The 15067-nt window shown below is 38.3% G+C and overlaps 2 protein-coding genes across 4 annotated transcripts in view; both read left to right on the top strand.

The window, feature by feature from the left end:
- The window catches only part of DTNBP1 (dystrobrevin binding protein 1), a 187768-nt gene that overhangs the window by 10035 nt on the left and 162666 nt on the right, over positions 1-15067 (top strand). For all 3 annotated transcript variants that reach the window (XM_069092444.1, XM_069092443.1, XM_069092441.1), the window contains exon 2: positions 13570-13623. In XM_069092444.1, coding sequence (XP_068948545.1) covers positions 13570-13623 — 54 coding nt within the window. The remainder of the gene's footprint in view (positions 1-13569; positions 13624-15067) is intronic.
- Positions 14066-14758, top strand: LOC138164559 (large ribosomal subunit protein eL14-like). Its single transcript, XM_069092445.1, has one exon. The coding sequence runs from the start codon at positions 14101-14103 to the stop codon at positions 14707-14709; it is 609 nt and encodes a 202-aa protein (XP_068948546.1). The 5' UTR covers positions 14066-14100; the 3' UTR covers positions 14710-14758.

Below are 15067 nucleotides of genomic sequence, written 5' to 3'. Positions count from 1 at the left end.
GGGAGAAAACCCAGCAGTCTAATTGTGGGTCTTTTTGGGAGTATTCAACATTGTGATGAGCAGATGCTTCTTACGTAAAGTTCTTGAAGTTTGTCATGTAAATAAAACTTGTTAACTTCCCTGGTAGACTAGACCTTAGCACAACTTCAAAACAGGAAAGCTTCTACCCTGTGAGTGCCTCCATCTTCCCTTCTCCAGCCTCCTAGTTACCCAAGTTCTAGGCATCTTCCCTTATAGGAACAGTATTTGCTAAATTCATTCACACTAGATTGTAAATGATTCATAAAGTTTAAATAATTACAGGTGAAGCCTAAAGGAAGGGAATCTTTGTAGAATTTTTTGCATCAGTTAGGTATTGGAGATAGTGGGGTTTATGGGGGGGGGGGTGATGACAGTGCCACTGAAATCCTGGCGTTGACATATATGAAATTTTGCTAATGACTGATATCTCATGTAACATAAGATATCTAGATACATAGCAGGGGACATATAAGTTATTTAGGAACTTCGTGTGCCAGATCTGCTTGCCAGACTTTGATATCTGATAAAGTGGAGAGAATAAAGGAGAGTTCATAGGCTCTTGAAACTGCAAGGGACCTAGTAGATCATCCAGTACAACCATTATTTTACAGGTTAGGAAACTGAAGCCCAGAGAGGCTGTGACTTAACCAAGAGCACAGAAGTAGTCATTGACAGAATCAGAATTTGAATCAGGTCCTTTGACTCCAAATTCAATGTTCTTTTCATGGTACTACACTGCTGATAGGAACAGACTTGGGCGAATCATTTTCAATACATTTTACCAGTATAAAAACTCATACTAGCTTCTTTATGTTTAACTGTTTGCATATGTAGAATAGATTTCAAAGTTCCCTGTGGCATTGCATATCTGTCTCCTATAGTTAACACTTGCTGCTGGGGGGGGGGGGTGTGTGGATTGGGTGGTTAGAGACTTTGGAGAACTGGAAGCTTCCTGTTTTGAGTATTATAATCTGTGCTTCCTTTTATGGTATATATGATAATCTAATAATGATGATAACTAGCTTTAAGTGTTTTAGTGTTTAAAGGCTTGCAAAATGCTTTATATATTATTTCATTTGGTCCTCAAAACAGTCCTGTGAGGAAGATCTGTTATCCCCATTGAAAGCAAAGAAAACTGAGGCTAGGAGAGGTATTCTGACCTGCCCAGGGCCACATACTTAGTGGCTGATGCTGAATTCATATTTGCAGTTTACAGTGAGTCTCCAGATGTAAGATGGTGACAATGGGTAGCAGCAGTACCCGAAACATTAGCCCACACATAGATTATGCTATCTCTGGTACAATCACAAATGCTTTTCCTGAAGAGATGAGATAATAGGATAATACTTGTAAATGAGGTAATATTTGTACAGAGCATTTAGCACAGTGCCTGGAACATAGCAAGTACTTTATAAAAGCTCATTCCTTTTCCCTTTCCTTTCCTTCCCTCCTGTCCCCTTTCCTTTCCTGATTTAAGATGATGACAGTGAACAGTAGCAGCACTGGGACCATAGCATACATGATGACACCTCCATCATAGTCGTGGATTCTTCCTCATACATCAGCATTATCTTTAGTGAAGTGCCTAAGAGGTCATGATCCTCTTGCATGAAATCTGTCCCAGGATCTAAGCTTTTCTAGTATCTAGTAATCTAGAAAGTATCACTTTCCTGGTATTTAGTAACTCATTCAATATTCCCTGACTCATCCACCAAAATTTCTCCCTTCCTGGGAGCCATATTATGGGGATGACACCAAAGCTCCACCCTTTTAGAGGCCTCTGCAGAAGAGCTGCCCAATTCTACAGAAGCTAAATAAGGGTTCTTCCTCAGCTTCATCTAGAGATAGAAAACTGCTGCCTAGTGAGGTAAGGGATCTCCCTTCCAAGTGAATACGTATTTACCATAGTCACATAGCAACAATTTTACTTCTCCCATGATGTTAGAAAGGGAGGCACCCAGAAGAAAGTAAGCCTGCCAATTGAGGGGGAGCTGAGCTAATTCTTTAGGGTGCATACAGGTCTTTGGGGAGGGGGTACAGGACCTTGAGACCCAAAAGATCTCACTGGGGAAGGAATAAGAAGGACCTGGAGAGGATCAGTGAGAACTTTGTCTGAAAGCAGTCCATTCTCATTAGGTAAGTCTTCCTCAAGGCTGAATTAAAAAAAACTAACGGACCAGAGAACCTTTCCCCTTCCTAGAGTGGCATTGACCCAGGCAGTCAGGTGCATCATGATGTAGCTGCTTTTTAGCTGGAACAAACCTCCAGTTGGTACAAGTAGCCTAACAGGGTATGAATAGTTGCTTCATGCTTAGGACAATTGCTTGTTTTCATACCTAGCATAGCATGGCATCACTACCGCAAAGATCAGATTTGCAAGGAACCCACACCCTAACCATTGCTGTTCTTATAATGGTGCCTGTCAGTGGAGAACATATGTTGTCTCTGACAAGTGCTGATACACCCCACAAAAAACTCTGCAGTTTTGATATCAGCAAAATTACTCCCATCAGTCCTGACCCCAAAAGGTCATATCTGTTCTCACCAGGCCCCAGATAGCATGGCCAGCTTCGTGACCACTACTACCTAGGAATCACTGTGGATGAAGATATTCTCTGGCCCATCCCTCAAATGCACCCAGGACCTCAACCAGTTGTAAGGGCTTGCTAGAACCTCCATTCCTATTACTCGAGAAGTCCAATTGTATATAGTTCTCTTGTAGCAATTACAGCCATCAGTAAACCACATGAAAACTATTCCTCAGGATCCTCAGGATTAATAAGATGGGGACCTGTTGTGCTAGTGGAGGAGGCAGGATTCCAGACCTCGATTGAAGGTCTTTAGTCTTAACTTTTTTGTAAATGATATTAGCTGGAGTGACCCAGGCAAGTATGAATTACAATCTATGACTTCCACTTAACAATAGAAGTCTCTTCTCCCCCACCTCTCTTGTCAGAGAGCCATCTTGCCTAATTCATAATAAACAATTCTGAACAAAGGGTGATTCTGCATCTGTTTATTAGCACCAAGGGCATGTAACAGGTGAGCATATGCTTTTCAAAAGTGGTATAGTGGAGAGGCCACTTTGGAAAACTTGTAGCTCCAAGAAGCTTAACCATCATTCTGGCCACGCCCTTTGTGCCTTCCAAAGGCTTTACACAACCTCCTCTTTATGGATAGAAACCTTCAAAAACATGGGCCATGCAGGATAAGGGCTCAAAGGGAGAGACTTTTGGACAATTTGTTTTAGATCTTTCAGGGCTAAATCCTAGGCCACATTTGAAAGAGGTGGACTTGCAGGTAACCCGGTAAATGGGAGCCATCAGAATATCCAGATGGGGAATGTGGGTCCTTGAGGACCTAAAGAGTCCAATAAGCCTCTGGCATTCCTTAGTTTGTGGAAAAGTGGGTGTCAATAATTTATTCCACACTATTCTGAGAATCTTCTGTGGTTTCCCAATTAATAATGTTCCCCCAAACTTGACTAAATTGGACCCTAGATTTTCTTAAGGTTGATTTCTCAACCTTTGTCCTTCATATGTGCCATCATTCACTGTGGGTCTTCAGTCATCGTGGCTTCATTTCTCCCAGTCAGCAATATGGTAGAGTACATTAGTGCCTTTAAGACCAGAATATGGCAATATGAGGGAAAGAACAGGTAGCCCAGGGAAGGACAGTGAAAATAAACTGGACTCTTTTCCAGGTGAAAGGAAATTATTTCCGACTAGTCTCAGCCATAAAGCATTAGTAAGGGCCATAAACTCATATTACTCACCCTGACCTTGGGCTTCTGCAGAATTGGTGATACCAAGAACTATTGTAGTGATGAGCACAGTGACCTTGTTCAACTCCTCGTAATCCATGGTAAACTGACAGGTGCCATCTACCTTTCTTATAGGCCGTACTGGACTGTTTAAGGGGAGCAGATGTAACAAAGTACTCTAACTTCTTTCGTCTTCATCATTAGAGAAGAAACATTTTTTACCTCCTTGGGGACCTGATATTGTTAGTTGTTAACTACATGCAATGGTTTGAATAGCTCCAAGGGTTTCTATTTGACCCTACACCAATAAACTGTAAAGGGGTTGCTAAAATGTAAGTGCAGATTCTGACTCCCAAGAGCTTTTGATACCTCTTCCCTTCATCATTTGACCTCTATAACCTCCTTTTGTCCATCCTAAGGAGGCAGTGACTTCAGGAGATGCCTTAGTCTTGGGAGGTGTGAAGGACTTTAGCTGGCATCTGGAACTTGATTGATGCCAGGTCCAGAGGTCATCACAGTCATGGACAGGGGGTGGCATCTGGCATAAGCGATCACGTATCTGCAGATGGAGGGTACTAAGAGTTTTACAGGTGTTTTTTCTGGGTCACATATTTTTTTTTATTATTTCTTATATTTATTTAAGTTATTAATTTGTTTATTTACTTTTAGTTTACAACATTTAGTTCCACAGTCCCTTGAGTTTCAAATTCCCCTTCCTGCCCCCCGCCATGATAGCATGCAATCAAATTATAGGGTCTACAAATACCTTCACATTAAACATTAGTCAGGTTGTAAATAAGGATTATAATCGATGGAATGATCAGTGGGAAAGAGGAAACAAAACAAAAAAAGAAAAGGAAAGAAAGCAAGTAGTTTGCTTCAATCTGCATTCAGACTCCACAGCTGTTTCTCTGGATGTGGATATCTCTTTCCATAATGAGTCTTTTGGAGTTATCTTATAACCTTACTTTGCTGAGAGGAGCCCAGTCTATCAAAGTTAGTTGTCACACATACGTTGTGTCTGTAATTGTGTATAGATTTCTCCTGGTTCTGCTCTTCTCACTCAGCATCAGTTTATATAAGTCTCTCCAGGTTATTATGAAGTCTGTCTGCTCCTCATTTCTTATAGCACAGTAGTATTCCATTACATTTATATACCACAACTTGTTCAGCCATTTGCCAATTGATGGGCATCCCCTTGATTTCCAATTCTTTGCCACCACAAAAAGAGCTGCTATAAATATTTTTGTACATACTGGTCTTCCTCCCACTTCTCTGATCTCTTTGGGATACAACCCTAGAAGTGGGTCAAAGGGTATGCACTTACATCCATTTGGGCATAGTTCCAGATTGCTCTCCAGAATGGTTGGATCAGTTCACAACTCCACTAACAATGCGTTAGTGTTCCAATTTTTGCACATCCTCTCCAGCATTTATCATTTTCCTGTTTTGTCATCTTAGCCAGTCTGGCCGGTGAGATGGGTGGTAACTCAGAGTTGTTTTGATTTGCATTTCTCTAATCAATAGTGATTTAGAGCATTTTTTCATATGCTTATAGATATCTTTAATTTCATCTGAGAACTGCCTGTTCATATCCTTTGACCATTTATGAATTGGAGAATGACTTGTATTCTCACAGATTTGACTCAGTTCTCTGTATATTTTAGAAATGAGGCCTTTATCAGAGACACTGGTTGTAAAAATTCTTTCCCAATTTTCCACTTTCTTCTTAATCTTGGTTGCATTGGCATTATTTGTACAGAAACTTTTCAATTTAATGTAATCAAAATTATCCATTTTGCATTTCATAATGCTCTCTAACTCTTGTTTGATCATAAAATCTTCCCTTCTCCATAGATCTGACAGGTGAACTATTCCTTGCTCTCCCAGACTGTTTACAGTATCAGCCTTTATACCTAGATCGTGCACCCATTTTGACTTTATTTTGGTATATGGTGTTAGATATTGGTCTATGCTCAATTTCTGCCATACTATGTTCCAGTTTTCCCAGCAGTTTTTGTCAAATAGTGAGTTCTTATCCCCAAAACTGGGGTCTTTGGGTTTGTCAAACAGTAGATTACTATAGTCATTGACTTCTGAGTCTTGTGTACTGGGTCACATGCTTATAAGGAGAAGCCACTAATACACCTGAATAGGTGTCAACCCAAGTATATATAAATTTTCATCGTTTATCTTTGAGTAGAGGACCAATGTAATCCATTTGCCAAATTTGGGTTGGGATTTTTCCCCTTGCTCTCTCCCCAGTTACTACCTGAGGAACAGTTTGTTTCTTTTCCAATTGACATATATGACATTCCTCTGCTATCTGTTTTAACAGTGAATGAGAGATACTAATACCTTGATCTTGCACCCACTGGTGTGTGGTCTGGACCCCTAAATGACCGGCTGTTTGATAGACCCATTTTGCTAGTACTGAATCATCAGTTGGTGTCAGAGTAGGGACAATATGTTGAGTAGCAATCTTTGCTAGTTGATTTGCATGTGCATTGTACTTACGTTGTGGCATGGTGAAGGTCATATGAGCATCTATGTGAAAAACTGACAAAGTAGCAACCAAAGATATGTCCCATATATCTTCCTATAATTCTTTGCCCCAGACTTGTTTACCATGAATTTCCAAATTTTTATTTTTTCCACATGGGCATCCATGTAGCTAACCCATTAGCTACCGCTCATAAATCAGTAAATATATGATACTGCCCTCTTTGTCCTGTTTTGATGACTTGATGAACTGTCATTAGTTCAGCATATTGACTACTTCCACCTATCCCAGTACTTTTCAAAGCCCTCCTAGTACATGGATTAGAGGCTACAGCTCTCCATTGTCTTTTATGGCCCAAATATTTTGCTTTCTCTTCAGTAAACCAGGTGTGTTTCTTCTCTTCAGTTAATTCATCATATCCATCATTCCATTTTTACCAAAGACTGTACCAACTGTTGCTTTGGTTCAGGGGATGTATCAATGTTTGCTATAGATTCATGTAGAACAGAAACTTCACTTTTTCCTGTTTTAGTTCTGTTTTGAATATACCATTTCCATTTAATTATGCTGTCCTTTTGTGCATGTCCAATTCTGTGAGAAACTAGGGTACTGAATCTGCAAATTCATTGAGGTAGTACTTCATTTCTGTCATATTGGCATGGCCTAACCATGAACAATTAATATCTCACTATTATTTTTATTTAATTCTGTAGTGTTTTGTAATTGTATTCATTTAAGTCCCAAGTGCATTTTAGTAGATCTAGCTTTCCAGTTTAATGGAACATATCTCATATACTATCATGGGCCTCATTCTACTTTATTAATTGCTCCCAGATTTCATAACTGTTTACTACGTAGTATTGATAAAGTCATGGAATCCTTGTGTTTCAGTCTGTATTCAGAATAAACTGTCTATTGAGATGGTTAGATAAGTAACATTCAATAATCCAACAACCTGAAAACTTAATTCAGGAGCCTGAATATTGGAACAAAACCCTGGGAAATAAGTAAGAAAAGACTTGGAAGCTTCTAAAAAGTAGATTGCACAAAGTCTGTCTACTAAAAGCTTGTGTGCTTTACAGATTTGAAAGACTCTTAGGCCCATAATCAAGGCCTACTTAATAATTTTATGCACAATTTTAATAAGCACTTTTTGGGGGGGGGAGGTTCATCTCATAACAGATTATAAGCAGTATAAAGTAACATTTGTTGTTATTCAGTAGCTTCTGTCAAGTCCAATTCTTTGTGATCCCAGTTAAGATTTTCTTGGCAAAGATACTAGAGTGGTTTTCCATTTCTTTCTGCAGCTCATTTTACAGATGAGGGAAATGAGACTTGCCTAGGGTCACACAAGTGTTTGAGACTGGATTTGAACTCAGATCTTACGGACTCCAGGACAGGAGTTCAACTCTGTGTCTCCAAAAGCAAAAAACTGAGTGGGGTGTAGGGGGTGGAACTATAAAAAGCAAGACTTAATTTTAAAAGCATAGGAATCTGGAGCCATTTAGTGTGGAAGAACTGTACACAGTGTACACTAATTAATGCTCATAATAATGATCTTGAAACTGTGTACTCAGATCTTTTAAGATAGCCAAGGGTATATATAAAATATTTTAGACTCCCTAGTCATTTTAATAGATAATTTTCTAGTTATTTATTTAGCACCTACCCTATTTATCACACCCAGGTACTAGGGGAAGAACAAAATTTAAATGAGAAATAGTCTTTGCCCTCAAAAACTTATGTCCTAATAGGTCATCATATACCAGCAGAGATAACTGAAATGCCAAGTAGTATCTTATTGGGTTAGGATCATAATACATGTGTAGGAAAATTAAAAAGTGCCATGTGAGATGTGAAGAAAGACATTTGCAAAATAGGAGAAAGGTAGTTTGGGAGAAGTTTTGTACAGGAGGTAGTTTATGAACTGAACTCTAAAGGAAGTAAAGATTGAGAAGGCAGTTTGTTTCAGGCATTGAGAATGGCCAGGGCAGAGGCACAGAGGGGTAAGGAAGGGTACAGTGTATAGTCCAGGGTGGCAGAAAACAGGCAGAGTAGAAGAGCATCACAGTAGGAGAGTAATCCAGAGCTCTACAAGAGATCTGCCACCAGGTACAGTATGAGCTAGAAAGCCTCTGCCAAGTTTTTTAGCTCTGGTACTGTATGACACTCTTCTCTGACTGCCTCTGTAGAAGGTGAACTCACTGCTTCCTGAAACAATCTGTTCCACTCTTGCATACTTCTAAGAGTCGGGAAATTTTTTCTTAAGTTGATCAAAATGTGCTTTTCTGAATCTTCTTATACCTGGTTTTGCCCTCTGCAGCTAAACAAAACAAGTGCAATTAAGATTATTGTTATATCTTTCACCGTATATGCTTCTTCACAAAGATTCCCAAATCTTTGTACAGTGTGATCTTGAGGTCCTTCAGGTCTCTTTTCTCTAGATGTTCTGTGGTTTATCAATGTCCTTCTAGAAATGTGTCCCCAGAACTGCACGTGCATGATCCAGGTCAGACAGTAGTACCGTAAAAGGACTCTTGCTTCTCTCATTCAGAGCCCTGTGCCTCTTTTCGTTTAGCTAGGAATACTGAACTGTGAGCTGCTGTATTGCCACTGTTGTCTTATATTAAGCTCGTAACCCACTGAAAGCCCTAGATCTTTTTAAAATGAAATTCTCACTAAGCCATGGCTCTTATACTTATGAAGCTTTTTTTTTTTGAAACTAATGTAACAAGGAAGTCTTATCTACTTTAAAGACAAAAGTCTACGAAATAGATGTCTTCCTTAGTATTTAAGCCCATTTATTTCCATATTTCCATCTCCTTACTATCAAGTTAGCTATCCCTTGCAGTTTTTTTGTTTTGAAGATTTTATAAGTATGCCATCTATGCCTTCATTCGAGTTGTTGATTAAAATATGTTAAACATTTGAAATATATGATAATGTTAGAAAGAGAAGATTATGCTATGTTCACAAGAAAGCTTATTCTTGCAGATTTATGAAACAAAACCCAAAAAAGCCCCTAGAAAACCAACAAATTAAAAACTTTCAAATGCCAAAATAGAAATCTTGAAAAACAAAAGAAAGATTAACAAATTAAAAGCAAAAAATACATTGAATCAATAAATGAAATTACAAGCTAATTTTTATTTGGAGGAAAAAAAAGCCAAGAAAATCAATGTCATTGACTTGAATAAAAGGAAAGAAGAAAATCAAATACCATTATCAAAAATGAAAGAAAAGTAAATTCATAGCCAGCGAAGAAGAAATGAAAGAAATGATTAATTACTGTTTGGAGCACTTACATGGCAATGTAATTGACAATCTAAATGAAATGGATATTTGCAGAAATATAAATTGCCAAGATTGCCAGAACAGGTAATAGAATACTTCCCTACCTTTGAAAAAGAATCAAATAGGTCATAAATGTACTTCTAAAGGAGAGGTAAAAAACTAAGATTAGTTGGATTTATAAGCAAATTCTATCATTTAAAGAACAATTAATTTCAATACTATATAAATGTTTCAAAAAATTAGGAAAAGATAGGGTTCCAAATCCTTCTTTGACAAAAAATGTCTTCTTGATAACTAAACTAGTAAGAGTCAACTTACTGAGGGGGAAGAAACAACAACTATAGACCAGTAACCCTAATTAATAATGATGCAAAAATTTTTAAATAAAATATTAGTAAGGAGAATATAGCACTTTATCACAATATCTATATAGTATGACCAGATGAGATTCATACTAGGAATGCAGGGCTTATTCAGTATTAGGAAATCTATAAGCTTATGACCATATTAACAACAAAAATCATATAATTACATCAATAGATTTAGAGAAAGCCTTTTAAGAAGATACAATAACCATTTCTGCTTTGTTTTTTAAGTATACAAGGCATGGGAATAAATGGAACTTTCCTTAATAAGAAAAGTAGTATATATCTATAACCAAGAGCCAGCATTAACTTTAATATAGGGATAAGTTAGATGTCTTTCCAGTAATTTCAGGGTTAAAACAAGGGTAGACATTGTCATTGTTACTTATTCAATCTAGTACTACAAATGCTAGCTAATGCGACAAGAAAAGAAAAAAATTCAAAAGAACTAAGCATAGGAAAAAAGGAAACAAAATTAGCACTTTTTTTGGAATTTGATAAGATGATTTTTTTTTATTTAGAGAACCAGGAGTGAGCAAACCCAAGGCCTTTGGACCAAACCTGGCCTGCTGCCTGTTTTTATATAGTCTGCAAGACAAGAATTTTTTTTTTTACATTTTAAAATATAAAACAAACACAGAATTTTATTTTAAAATGTAGAAACCATTCAGTTGTGGGCCATATTAAAAAAAGCAGGTATTGGGTCCATAGTTTGCCAACCCCTGCCATAGAGTCAACTAAAAAACTAATTCAAACGGCTACTTCAACACAGTTGTAGGATATAAAGTAAAATCATAAAACCATCAATATTACAGTATATTGCCAACAGAATCTAGCAGGAAGATACAAAAAGAAAATTCCATTTAAAATAAGTGTAGCTGGGGGCAGCCAGGTAGCACAGCAAGTAACTGCACCAGCCCCAAAGTCGGTATGACCTGGGATTGAATCCAGTCTCAGACACTTAGCACCCACCCAGAAACACCTGGCTGTGTAACCTTGAGCGAGTTACTTAACCCAATTGCTTAGGGGCGGCCAGGTGGCTCAGTGAGTAAGAGCACTGGCCCCAGAGTTGGGATGATCTGGGATCGAATCTGGGCTCTGATACTTAGCACCACACCCAGAAATAACTGGCTGTCTAACCTTGAGTAAGTTACTTAACCCCAATTGCTTAAAAAACAAAAACAAAATCATAAAAAAAATAAGTGTAGCCAATATAAAATACTTGAGGACTACCTGCCAAGACACATATAGGAATTACATGAAACAATTACAATAGACTCTTTAAACAAAGACAGAGCTAAGTGAAGAATAGGTAGTTTGGGGGTGCTGATACAACTTAGGGATACTGGGACCTTGAGAATGCCTAGGCAGAGGTGCCTAGAATTAATTCCCATACTCAAGCCATCCTTTAGTCAAGTGGCAAGGTTTATTTTAGCTCCAATAGAAGTGGGCAATGGTTTTTAGGGCACTTGTGAGATAGTAAGGATGGTACTGGGGCTTATAAAGAAAAGGGACAAGGGAAAGGAATGCCAAGGATGCTAATTAGGTGATCTAGGGATCCAGGTGTCTTTGGGAGCTATGGATGGGAAAATGCAGGGATTCTGCAGAGGTAACTTTGTTGAACTTGACATTGAGGAAATTGTCAGAGGGATGGACCTTGGGGATCTGGCGCAAGGGAGAATCCTTGGGCCAGCCAGGGACAAAAATCCTTGAACTAGGCACCCCTGTGTCTGTTCTGATAAAAGAATGTGTTCTGCAATAAGAGACTATTTTCTCACAGGGCAGGGACCTATTGAGAAATTAGGAGGCTTCCAGAGACATCATCTTAGGGCTGGGCCCCAAGCACCCCATCAGTAGGACATGCTGGTAGGGCTGTAGGAAAACACATACATGAATGTGTTGTTGATAGAGCTGTGAACTAGTACAGCTATTATAGAAAGCAGTTTGTAACTGCCCCAAAAGCAATTAAACAGTTCATACTCTTTGACCCAGTGATACTACTACTAAGTCTTTACCTCAGAGATTAAAAAAAAGGGGGAATAGACCTTTATTTACACAGATATTTATAGCATTTCTCTTTGTGGTGGCAAAGAATTAGAAACTGAGCAGTTGCCAATTGGGGAACAGTTGACCCAACTATGGTATATGAATGTGATGGAATGCTATTGTACTGTAAGAAATGATGAGGAAGATGGTTTCAGAAAAACCTGTATAAACTGTTATGAACTGATGCAAAGTAAAATGAACAGGACTTTAGAGAACAATTTACAATCTACCCTTCATACTCACAGTTTTAATTTTTGTGACTTAAAGCATTTGCGTGATTTTATTATTAACCTCATTTTTGCTTTTGTTGTTGGCAGCCAAACACATTCATGGCTATGCACAGTAGAGAAAATAAATGAGAAGCACAATGCATGCAAATTTATACTCACAAAAAGGAGCAAAGTATTTGTGAATCCATTCCAGAAAGTGCTGAAGTAACCTCACAAGTACATGCTGAGGAAATTGAAAAAAACATGGAAAAGTGGTTATATCTGTGACTAAAGGAGATGGTAGTCACCCCAGCTCTCTGTCTAGCATTTGAAAGCATCCTGCCTCTTCCACTGCCTGTGTCACCGGGCTCCTCAGAGAGCTGCACCAGGCTGGGCCCCAAGCCTCCCTGGGCAGGAGTTTTGAGCTCTGACCAGGGCTAGGGACTCACCCTGAGGCATGTGCTTTTCATCAGGAACAGTTCAAGCAAAGAGCCAAAAGGGAGAGGAGATGGTAGATGTCTCTTTCCCTTTTACCTGAAGATTCTTCTGACATTGAAGCCCCTGTTCCTCCTGGTTCTGTAGGCGTTGCCTCCTTTCCCCTGCATTTTATGGGTTATTTCATGGTTACTGTGTTAAGAAAAATGCATGTTATCAGAATTAATGTTTTACATAAAAGGTGTATACAGAAAAGTATATTTCCAGCAATCTCTTTAGCAAAAGGTTACAGTTTTTGGTGGTCACTGGAATCCAACTCCCTATTTTCCATAGGTTCAATGTATCAACATTCATGTTTTTTACTTTCGCGATGTTTTCTAGGAACATTATCCCCGCAAAAGTTGAAGATTGACTGTATATGATCACAACAATATTGTAAAGACAAACAACTTTGAAAGATTTAGCACCTAATCAGCGCAATGACCAGCAACAGTTCTAGAAGACTCATGGTGAAACATGCTGCCCACTTCCATTTAGAGAGATGATGGACTCAGAATGCAAATTGAGGCTTTTATTTTTCTTTTGACCATGAATAATGTGGTGTTTTGCTTGATCCGTACACCTTTGAAACAGATGTTGTTTTTCTTGATTTCTCACTGTGGGAAGGGGAGAATTTGGAAATGAAAATAAAATGAAATAGAGTTTAAATTAGTGGTCAATCTGAGAGAAAGAACAACATGACAATTTTTTTTTTTTGCAGAAATAAGAGTGGTTTGCTATTTATAAACAGATACAAGTTTTTAAAATTAAAGATTAGGCTTAGCTTATCAGACAGTAATGTTACAGTTTTGTGCGTTTCTAATTTAAAAGCTTATTTCTTGTCTTTGCAAGTAATACAAAAATACAATAATATAATTTTATACTTAATTATAGGCTGAAGTCTTTAAGTGACAAGTCAAGAGAAGCAAAAGTTAAAAGCAAAAAAAGGTAAGACTGCTAAAATTTCTTTTTGTAGAATCCTTCCATGAGTTTTAAGTTTATTTTTAGATAATACTGTTTACTAATTACTTTTAACCCAACTAATGTACTTTCAACTGAACTAAATTTTTACTTTTTTTGTTCTAGTAGTAATAAATTTTATTAGTAGTGTCAAACACAAGTTGAAACCAAGTCCTACAAGTAGCAATATTATCTTATGTTTTTCAGGGTGTGTGTGTGTGTGTGTGTGTGTGCGCGCGCGCGCACGCGCGTGTACAGAGAGAGAGAGTTATATTTTTATTTATTTTGTTAAATATTTCCCAATTATATTTTAATCTGGTTCAGTCTGCACTTCCAAGTTTTACCACTGTGTTTGAGTTATATAATGAAGTTTATGATTGCTGGGTATAAGGGATTTATATGGGATAAATACAGCTTAAAATATTTTTTAAGAATTTATCTAGCTTCTCGTTCAGTGCCGCCAACATGGTGTTCAGGTGCTATGTGGAGATCGGCCGCGTGGCCTACATCTCCTTTGGGCTGCACGCTGGCAAGCTGGTGGCCATCGTGGACGTGATCGACCAGAACCAGGCTTTGGTTGATGGCCCCTGCAGCGGCGTGAGGAGGCTGTTTAAGTGTATGCAGGTCACAGACATCGTGCTCAAGTTCCCACACAGTGCCCGTCAGAAGTATGTCCGGGCTGCATGGGAGAAGGAAAAGATCAGTACAAAATGGAAAGCCACGCAATGGGCCAAGAAGATCGAAGCCAGAGAACGGAAAGCCAAGATGACAGATTTTGACCGGTACAAAGTCATGAAGGCCAAGAAAATGAGAAACAGAATTATCAAGCATGAAGTGAAGAAGCTCCAGAAGGGGTTTCCCAAGAAGGGAGCCACCCAGAAGGCACTTGCTACTAAGGTCTCTGCCAAGAAGATCCCCTCAAAGAAGGCTGAGGGCCAGAAGGCAGTTCCTGGCCAGAAGGGCCAGAAAGCTTCTGGCCAGAAGGTCCCAGCCAAGAAGGGACCCGCTCCGAAGGGACCTGCCCAGAAGGCACCCACCCAGAAAGCAGCTGCTGCTCCAAAGGCCAAAAAATAAGAGGCTGCCCAAAATCAAATAAAGATTTTCCTATTAAAAAAAAAAAGAATTTATCTATTCTGTTGTCTCCTAAAATTATTGATGAAGTAGAAAAAAATCTAAATGATCAGTTTTCATAGATTTATTTTGCTAGGTTTTTCTTTACTTGGATTTCAAAGAACCCTGCTGAATATTATTTGATAATTATTTATCATAGTTTCCATTTTAGAATTAAGAACAAAAAGAGGAATTTTGTGCTATGGAAAAACATATTAATAACAGAAATATCACTTGGCAAGTAAATAACTCTGGAAACATTTCATGAAAACATAATCGGTGTTAGTTTTTATGTTTTTCATTTTCAACATAAAATAAAGTA

Source organism: Petaurus breviceps, unplaced genomic scaffold, assembly GCF_028583685.1.
Source record: "Petaurus breviceps papuanus isolate PSGF00001 unplaced genomic scaffold, PetGlider_PUasm1.0 190, whole genome shotgun sequence".
NCBI lineage: Eukaryota > Metazoa > Chordata > Mammalia > Diprotodontia > Petauridae > Petaurus > Petaurus breviceps.
Note: the sequence above shows the minus strand (reverse complement) of the source record. Positions and strands in the feature narration are given on the sequence as shown.